This window comes from Cibotium barometz, chromosome 50, assembly GCF_041138505.1.
Source record: "Cibotium barometz isolate CiBa-2024 chromosome 50, ASM4113850v1, whole genome shotgun sequence".
In the NCBI taxonomy this organism is placed as follows: Eukaryota; Viridiplantae; Streptophyta; class Polypodiopsida; order Cyatheales; family Cibotiaceae; genus Cibotium; species Cibotium barometz.
The window spans coordinates 17448527-17458390 of NC_141095.1; the positions used below are offsets into that span (position 1 = coordinate 17448527).

At 42.2% G+C, this 9864-nt stretch overlaps 1 protein-coding gene across 1 annotated transcript; it reads right to left on the minus strand.

The window, feature by feature from the left end:
- Window positions 1-6155: 6155 nt before the first annotated feature.
- LOC147609878 (cytochrome P450 734A1-like) lies at window positions 6156-9215 on the minus strand. Its single transcript, XM_086786843.1, has 5 exons — window positions 8710-9215; window positions 7924-8147; window positions 7411-7649; window positions 6930-7320; window positions 6156-6838 (listed from the first exon to the last, which is right to left on the minus strand). The coding sequence occupies exons 1-5, from the start codon at window positions 9191-9193 to the stop codon at window positions 6413-6415; spliced, it is 1764 nt and encodes a 587-aa protein (XP_086642969.1). The 5' UTR covers window positions 9194-9215; the 3' UTR covers window positions 6156-6412.
- Window positions 9216-9864: the final 649 nt, after the last annotated feature.

Sequence of the window (9864 nt, forward strand, 5' to 3'; positions counted from 1 at the left end):
TTTAGTATGTTAAACTTGCAAAAATTTATTTTTGAGGTATTTATAAATTTTTGAGGTATTTATATATTTTTTTGTCTTGGTATAGTGTACAATGTTTAATGCTTTGTGGTCGAAGGGTAAACATTTTCGCACACAAAGGATTGATGAGAAGAGGAACACCCAAGATTGTGGAGTAATTTCAAGCTTTGAGGGAGCTAATGGAGCCATGGATGATTATTGTGGATTGATCCAAAATATCATTAAGCTTGACTTTCGAAGCTTCTTTGTATATATTTTGGATGTCAAGTGGTTTAAGGATGTGGTGGTGGAAAGAGGTCCTAATGCAACAATCAAGCGTTATGCAAGTGGCTTTGTAACCATTGACTCTACAAAGTTTTGGCAAGGAAAGGATGGGACTCTAGTGCTACCACAACATTGTGAACAGGTATATATAATTATTGGTAATTACAATATATGCATTTACAGATAGTAAAGATATAATTTTTTGTATAATGTACCTGTGCGCTTGAATAGGTTGTGTATCAACCAATAATGTACCTGTGCGCTTGAATAGGTTGTATAATGTACCTGTGCGCTTGAATAGGTTGTGTATCAACCAATAATTGACAATAAGAGATGGTGGCATATAATCCCAATCTCACCATGTTCAAGAGCCATTTACAGTACATTCACCCACATTGAGCATATGGAGGAGCATGTCAACTCAATTATGGAGGGAGATAGCTTGGAAAACATTGATGATGATCGTGCCATTGGAGATGATGATCGTGTTATTGGACCATCCTCTACTTGTCGGTACTACTAGTATGTCGGTAGATGATGATCGTGTTATTGGACCATCGTCTACTTGTCGGTACTACTAGTAGTGGGATGGATCTCTTTGTAGATTTGGATATAGGCATAGAAATCGAGATAGATACTTTAGCAACGGTTGACCTCATTGAAGATAAGGTTGAACTCTAGTTCTTTCATTGTACTTTTATTATGGCTATGGTCTTTCTTTTGGTATAGATTCATGCCTTTTTGAGATTACATGTACAGATTCATGCCTTTTTGAGATTACATGCATAGATTTATTGTGATATGTTGCTTTTCGTCGCATTACTTAATCATTCACCTTTGGACTGCTTTTCATGGAGGTTCAAGATTTTTTTTTAAAGCTTCACTTTGATAAAAAGATGTGGGGATTGAATCATTGTTCTTTAGATTGTTTTTCATGGGATTACTTGATATACCTAAGTCTTTGCATGTATCCATCCCTTTCACCACATTACTCTATTTATACCTATTTCTTTTCTCTTTCTTTAGCATATTTTCCTTGCAATTATGCTTTCTAGAGATTCATTTGTATATAAATGCACCAAAAAATCATGCATATTATCAAAATCTGATGCACATAGTTCAGCAAATGATATTTTTGGGGATAGAAGATTCTATTTTTCTTTGCAAGGTCCACAATTGCAACTACATAAAAAATTATTGCAGACTGCGTCTATAAGTACGTCTGTAATCGCGTCTATAAGCGCGTCTAATTTCAAAGGAACTAGATGCGTTTATAGACGCGACTATAGACGCAAACGTAACTTATGCATCTATAAGAGCGTCTAGTTTCAAAGAAAGTAGAGACGCTTATAGACGCTTTTATAGACATGAGTATAGACGTCCCCGTAACTTGCGCGTTTATGCAACGCGTCTATGCTTGCTTTATGTTGTAGTGTTAGAAATCACTGGGAACTGCTTCGCAAGCACTCCGGCCCACGATCCTACTCGAGGCACTACGTCCTCGTCAGTAGAAGAAAAATACACCCTCTTCTATGCAGATCTCGACATGCAACAACACTCCCTACGAGAGTAGCACGACTAGAGTCCACTAGAGTCCAAACGGGCATGAATACTCCTAAGCATGGAAAAAACCTCAATCTGTTTTCTCTCCAATGCGTTAGTCCTTGCAAACTATTAAGCTATGAAATCCCTCGAGATATCCATCTCGGCCTCTAACTCCACATCCACCATGGGACGATCATCTCCATAGGCATCCTCATCATCGAGAAGATCATCCTCGAATTAATTCTTACAGTTAGTGTCATCAGCTTGTAAGGGCTTCTTGTCCACTAACTCCATGATGTCCGTCGTTGCGGATAGATCTAGGGGGTCATCTATAGACAAGGAAACATCAACAACTATGTCAATGGGAACATCCATGGTCCCTCATCACGAACCGGAAGGAGATTGTGTCGTCTTAGTCTATGAGCGCTGGAGACACGGTCTCATCAATATGAGAGAGAGAGAGAGAGAGATGGTGGTACATCCAAAAAAGGTCCCCTTTTCTTCAATGGTTCACTAACCTTAGCATGGGCTTGGCCCCGGTTCACACGCGGGCTCTAATACCAATGTTACACTAGTGCAGCAACAACACGTCAAAACACAAAGGAGAAGGAGCTCTTGTTCACCACTCATCCATTGAAAGAATGAGGATAGGGATCCCCACAGCCGAACATACATAGTGGCCGACATGCCTACACATGTCCGTGTTGAAAATACAAGTGAATAGGGTGTGTGCGGGAACAAGCCCTTGGTTAGAGGCTGTAAAAGAGGAGATGTAATTGTGAAAGAACCTGTGAAAAGGTGAGAAGAATCTACTGGGAGAGAATAAAGGGTAGCATGAGAGAATTTAGGAGTGTGGAGTTATTCTGGGAGATATTCAGGGAAAAGAGAAGAGGTGGAGAGAATCAGGCAAGAGGTGGAGATATTCTGGGAGTGAATCATGGAGAAATCAATGGGATTTGATGCTTGATGTAAACTCTATAAATTGAGGCATAGCCCTAATGAGAATTTGCTGGTTTTTGAGTATCCATGCCTACATTAATCTATTTGCTAATTACCCACTAATTACGTCTTAATTATTTGCTAATCACTTTGTTAATGATGTTGATTCTAGTGTATGATCCACCATAGCTCATCATTATGCTCAAATTTCAACATGGTATCAGAGCCATGCCTAAAATCAATTAGGTTTATGAGCCCATTAGTTAATTAATTAGGATTAGTAGATAATTAGCAAAAAATCAAATTTTTAGTTAGTTTTTCACTTCCCCCTTCACCCCCAGCCAGTGGAGGACTCCATTCCCTTGCACACATAACATTAGGTCTTGCCCTTCTAACACAAGCTAGCCAACACATCTAGCTTCAAGCCCATCAAGACGGCGCTGCAAACCGCCACGAATATGCGTAGATTTTTTCTAATTACTGGGCGTCGTTTTTCTGAAGCAGATTGGAGATTTCTCCTTCATCAACTCAAATCCTTCTAATTCCTCTTAGCCCAAGGTGTAATCAAGCATGCTCTACAAGCTGGTGAAGACAGAATTCAATTTCATTAAGTCTACAGTGAGATCCAAGCTCTTCATCAAATCTGCAGGTGACTTTGGTAAAACAGAGATTAAGCTTTCAATATTTGGTCAAATCTTGTGTTTCTTGGCTTAATCCTCTACTAGACTCATTGCTATTGATGCCTTTGAAAGCATTTGAGCTCATTTGAAGTGGAAGGCACCAGATCTGGACTCCCCGCATACTCTGTTTTTTACACACAAACCAGAGTATTAATTTACTAATCAATGATTAATCAATGCTAATCACTATATTTTGGTGCAATTGAGAGTTCAAATTAACCATTAGGTATGTGATACAGATCCCTAAAGCTTCAGATTGCAAATCGGAGTTGGTTTGATACTCCAACCATCCCGTACAAATTGGTTACCCTTGATTTAATGTAATTTCTAGTAAAATTGTGCTGATAAAATTGTGAAAATCATCATTTTGCATTTAACCCTTGGTTAATGCCTGCAAATTACACTCAAATTCAAGATTATTCACAGCCAGAGTTGCATTTGGGAATGTGCATAAGAATGGATGCTATACGCATTATGTATTGGGCACATTGCATTAGTGTAAATATGGGATCAGACACTGCCCTTGTCCAAAATAAGGCAAAAGGTAAGACCTCCCGCATAAATTTGGGTTTGCATTGTATAATGACACAAGATAAACAGAAAAAGCCCAAAAGAACTGTCAACAAAATGTTTAAACATGTTGCTCACATGGAGCAAAAAGACCTGACGGACGAGCTCATGGCCCCAGCCATGAAAGAAGAAGAATATCTCTTTCCAAGAAGAAGATCCACACCAAGAAGATCTAAAGGAAGACATGGACACGAGAAGAGAAGCTTCCCCAAGAAGACTGAAAGAAGAAACGGATGCGTGGAGAGATGCTGCCACGACAAGAAGACTGAAGAAAAGAGAAGATGTGAGGCTCCAAAGAGTGAGGAGCCATGTGAAAATCTCTGAGAGAGAGAGAGAGAGAGACCCCACAACCCAATGTAACCTGTCCCAACAAAGTAAAACCACCTCTGAGCCACCGATGATGTAGGCCACGTGGTAGATGTATGTGTGAGCACTTTAGTCAAGGTCGCGGGCAACTATAGTAAACCTTGGACACACAGAGAGAGAGTGTCAAGGACTATGAGTTTAGGGACTTGAGGCACTGGTCGCGGACTCTCAAGTAAGAGAGAAACTTGATACAAGGTCCAAGTGTGCTAAGATAACTTGAGGGGAGAAGTAGACACTAGTCGCGGACTATCAAGTAAGGGGAGGCAAACTTGGTATAGGGTCTAGGTGTACTAGGAGTATTCACTTGAGGGGAGGTGTTAAAAATACAAGTGAATAAGGTGTGTGCGGGAACAAGCCCTTGGTTAGAGGCTGTAAAGGAGGAGATGTAATTGTGAAAGAACCTGTGAAAAGGTGAGAAGAATCTACTGGGAGAGAATAAAGGGTAGCATGAGAGAATTTAGGAGTGTGGAGTTATTCTGGGAGATATTCAGGGAAAAGAGAAGAGGTAAAGAGAATCAGGCAAGAGGTGGAGATATTCTGGGAGTGAATCATGGAGAAATCAATGGGATTTGATGCTTGATGTAAACTCTATAAATTGAGGCATAGCCCTAATGAGAATTTGCTGGTTTTTGAGTATCCATGCCTACATTAATCTATTCTGGGAGTGAATCATGGAGAAATCAATGGGATTTGATGCTTGATGTAAACTCTATAAATTGAGGCATAGCCCTAATGAGAATTTGCTGGTTTTTGAGTATCCATGCCTACATTAATCTATTTGCTAATTACCCACTAATTACGTCTTAATCATTTACTAATCACTTTGTTAATGATGTTGATTCTAGTGTATGATCCACCATAGCTCATCATTATGCTCAAATTTCAACAGTCCGATCGCCCACAAGACGACGCTCGAGCGCCCTCTCCCCTAAACCCCGGCTTGCTCGGCACCCACGCTCTGGTGGATGGTCTCGAAGGCCGGTCGAGCTCCCCATTAGCCGCTATGAGGTACGTAACAAAATGACTTATACATAAAGAGTCAACTTTTCCGGAGGCTCTAGCCTTTGCCCATTTAGTGAAATAATCAGTAGCATAATAATATAACATAATTGAGTCTATCTTGCATGTTACGATCCTTCCTCTCACAATGACTGTAAAGTCAAATTCTAAAAGTAAAAGCAACCAACATGTAATACATCCAATTGTGTAAGACTTTCGGCCTTTTGCGTGGGTCATATGACACTTGGATGATTCTAGTCTTGCTCTTCTCAATCACCACTTAAATGCACAAGTTGTGTATGACTTGGGCCATTTGATTGGGTCATACAATACTTGGATGATTCTAGTCTGGCTCTTCCCAATCTGCATAGGGATACAAAACCCTACTCCACTTGAGGACGAAGGTGTGACTTGTCCGACTATAAGAGTTTTGTAGGAGACTCCCTAAATATGTAGTGCACATGTTGTACCGCCATAAATGTAGAGACGTGATATAGGGAAACTAGCATGTTTTTTATTATCATATGAGGAGTTACATATATAGATCTTGCATGATGTTGCATGAGACGTTTGAGATCTACCGGGTGGCAACAACCGTTCACACTCACAGGCGGACATTCCTACATTCCCCCCATTTTCTCAAATAGAAAATCAAGAGGATTTAGGAGTTTGCTAATGCACGTGCATGAGATGAAATGTGGAATGCATGAAAACATTTTTTCCGGCAATTTTTAGTAAAGTATTGTGCTTCACCCTAGTTGCATCCTAAGGTACGTGCTATAATTGATTAAGATCTATTCGAGATTTAATAGTTTGATAGAGATATACAACAATCTTTTTCTTCTTCACTTTTGCTTGCGGGCGTCGGGCCTTGACCCCTTCATTGATTACTTCTTCGTATATTTTCACAAATGCAAGATTACACTATACCCCAGGTGTTTCGCATTCTGGTTCATAGATCCAAGATGGTATGTAACCTTCGACAGAATAGTTCTATTATTATTATAAAGTTTGCACTCATATGTTGATTTTTAGAGCTTTTCAAAGATCAGCGGCATTCCAAATTGGGGCTGCATGCTCAAGACAGTGGTGGGGGCATGGCGGTAGTTAGGGGAAACGCGGAAACTGTAACGTTGCAAGATGGAGGAAAGCACCACTTTGGCCTCGAGCATGGCAAATGTCTGCCCTATGCAGCTGCGTGGCCCCATGGAGAATGGCATAAAAGCCCCAGCCACTGCACTTGCCTTGGCAACACCCCCCCCAAACCTCTCAGGACGAAACTCGTTAGCATCCGGACCCCAACACCGCTGGTCATGGTGCCAAGCAAGTATTGGCACTACCAACGTCGTCCCTGCTGGGACTTCGATCTTCCCCAGCTTCATATCAGTGCCTGCTTTCCTAAACATGGCCACTACTGGAGGGTACAATCTCAGTGCCTCATTCAGCACTATACCTGCCTGCAAGCAAAGATGCTTTGTTAGCCATTACATTCTCAGTTTTTCTTGTTTTTCAAGCCACGGTCAACTAGGCTGATCATCTGCCACTTACCAATTTCAGATGGTTTACCGACTCGGCTGTCGGTAGCTCTGTTGTCCCGCACAGCGCATGCACCTCCTCCCTAACACGCTCTTGCCATTCCGGACTGCTTGCAAGCAGTAGAAATGTCCAAGTCAGCAGCGTTGATGTCGTCTCATGCCCTGCAAAGAAGAAGGTCTTGCACTCATCAATGATTTCATCAATCCCCATACTCAGGTTCTTCTGGTTTCCCTGGAGCTCTCCCTTGTTAGCCGCCATCATCAGGCCAAGCAAATCGTTGCCATACATGTCTCCACGACCAATATCAGAGGACTCTAGGCGCTTTTCAATGAGTTGGCCAAGGACCTTGGCAATTCTATTGCTGAGCTTCCAGCGGTACCGATTTCGCGCAGTTGGGAGAAATCTGCCTCAAAGAAAGGTCAAAAAGCATATGTTTAGAACATTCTGGACATTGAGAACTGGAAAGCCATTAATTCTGCTCTCAGCTTCTCACCTTGATCCAGGGATATATACAGTGCGATTGACCTCGTCTAAGAGGATCTGCTGCTCATGCTGCATTTCAAACACTTGCTTGCCTTCTGTGAAGCTGCTCCCAAATGCAGTGTGAGCAATAATATCAGCTGTCAGAGCTCTAAAGTCTGCATGAACATTAATCTCCTCTTCTTTCTCGACTCGGGCTTCCCATTTTTCCATCATTGCAACCGTACACCCGGCCATCGTAGGAGCCATGGACTAGTGTACATGATCCCAACCATGATGTTAGGCTCAATAAACCCTTGCATGAAAAGGTATTCACAATGTTGCACTCCAGTCACCCTCAAAACACAAGTGATATAAATCAGATAATTTCATTTCATATGTAATGTCACATGCTATGTGTCATGTATAATGGCATACGTTATGTGTCCCATGCTATGGAAAATGTTATGTGTCACATATCATGGCAGACGACATGAATCTTATCGCCATCACAGAACTTACTGCATATATTAGAAGTTGAGGCTACCTTCAGCTTCTCAAGAAAGAAGGCTGGGTTCATGATGCGCCGATGTTGAGCCCACTTCTCGCCCTCCAAAGCCGTCAGCCCATTTCCCCCCAAGTCTCTAGTATCAGGCCTTGCACGATTCTTCTGATAATGCCCAAATTTGTTGGACAATATTTCCTTGGCCTGGTCAGGTTCTGTTAGGATGAGTCGAGCTTGAGAACCAAGCCAATGCACAAAGAGCTCACCTGTCATGATAGCAAACCAGCAACAATAAGAAAACTGTGTATGTGCATGTGTGTGTGTGTAGAGGCTAGAGCTGAGGGGTGTGTTGATTATAGGAACATTGAGCTATGGACACAACTTTGGACTGTCAAACATCCCCCTATTTCATGAGGTCTTGAAGCGAGGAGATTCCTATCCATATCTAACATTGTGGACTTGTAATAATTGGAAGTTATTCAGTGAACAATATCAATCAGTAGATGGGGGTTGGACTGAGTGAGCCCCCAGTGCTGGTGAGCAATGATGAAGCCATATAACAAGCCAGCAAGCCGTCAATAAACAAGCAAATGAGGAGAAGCAACCAACTGAGAGTAAACCCTACAAGGTCAAGGAGCAAAAGAAGAAGAAACAAGGAAGTCAAGAGGGTAGCCATTCTCAAGGATGACCAGGAACTAGAGGAAAAAAATGACAAGATGAGACTCTCCACCCATTGTTAAGATGGTTGCATGCCCTATTTACGAGTTGGGCAGGGTGACAACCGAGAGTAATATCTATCTGATCAAGTGAAAAGAAAATGAAGCTTACCGTATGTTTTGGGCCAGTTGTAGTAGTGGGGCAGGATGCGGGGGGCGATGTCATGGGAGAGATGAGGTATGGGGAGGGAGCGGGCATCGCTGCACATGGCCACAATCTCTGGGAGGTTGCCATACAGGAAGCGGCCGGGCATGCACTTCACCCCCTGCGCTTCAAACATCCGCCTGATGCGCCGAGGCCGCCACCACATGCCTACCACCACGCTCGTCCACAGCGTGTAAACAAGGGGGGCGCCCAGCACCACCAGCAGCGCAAGCACTACATCTCGGTAACAGATCTCGGGCAGCGCAAATCCCATCGTCGTCTCCGCAAGCGTGGGTTCAGAGCGCTCTCTCTCTCTCTCTCTCTCTCTCCACAAGCCGGGTTTTCCTTCTCTCTTCTCTGTGTTATCGTGTGTGTGTGTGGGGAATGCGCGCGCGCTAGTCTTATAGAGCTGCAAACTATCAGTATCCGAGGTCGTCACCCGTGCTGTCATCCTCCTCAATATGTCAAAAGAAGATGTCGGACATTTTCACTCAAACTCTTGTTGCCTTCTCTCTCACTTGGCCATAGGACCCACACATGCTCACTTCTTGCATTCGGAGGGAGACTTATTAACATTATAATGACCCACGAAATATCGTTGGGCGAGTGTCAAAAATAAACTTTCTTTTTAACCAGTGAAAAAAAGGATGACCTTCAAGCCCAACCAGTTTTTATTGAAAAAATGCATAGATTAATCGGTTTTATAAGTAAACTTCAAAAATTTGAACCTTTAAATTCAGGGCTAGGTAAAATTATTGGGGCAAAGTTATAGAATGACAAGGTTACATTTAAAGCTGCCATCGAATTTACGTTGTCCGTAACGAAACATGGCTTTTAGTGACACCTAACGAAATCCAAGTCAGCCCCTCGAATAAACATGCTCCTCTACTCATTTTTTAAAACCACTCGATTAAGGGCTTTTAACTTGACACCTAACGAATAATCTAAGGCATCCCCTCGATTAAGGGCGTAGCCTCTTGGGTATAATAAAGGAAGTGATGGCGCACAATTGAGTACCAATTCCTTTCAATAAAGGCAAGAAGAAGATTAAGGGCATATCATTTCTAAAACATGGCACAAAAATAGCATGGATAGCTACTAGAGCGAATTACTTTGATAATC

What these genes read in the sequence shown, in the direction of transcription:
- LOC147609878 (XM_086786843.1), bottom strand. Translation starts at nt 9,193, where the DNA reads ATGACAGCACGGGTGACGACCTCGGATACTGATAGTTTGCAGCTCTAT. An exon ending in CAACTGGCCCAAAACATACG is followed by an intron (nt 8,148 to 8,709) that starts GTAAGCTTCATT and finishes CTATCATGACAG; the next exon opens with GTGAGCTCTTTGTGCATTGG. An exon ending in CGGTAAACCATCTGAAATTG is followed by an intron (nt 6,839 to 6,929) that starts GTAAGTGGCAGA and finishes CTTTGCTTGCAG; the next exon opens with GCAGGTATAGTGCTGAATGA.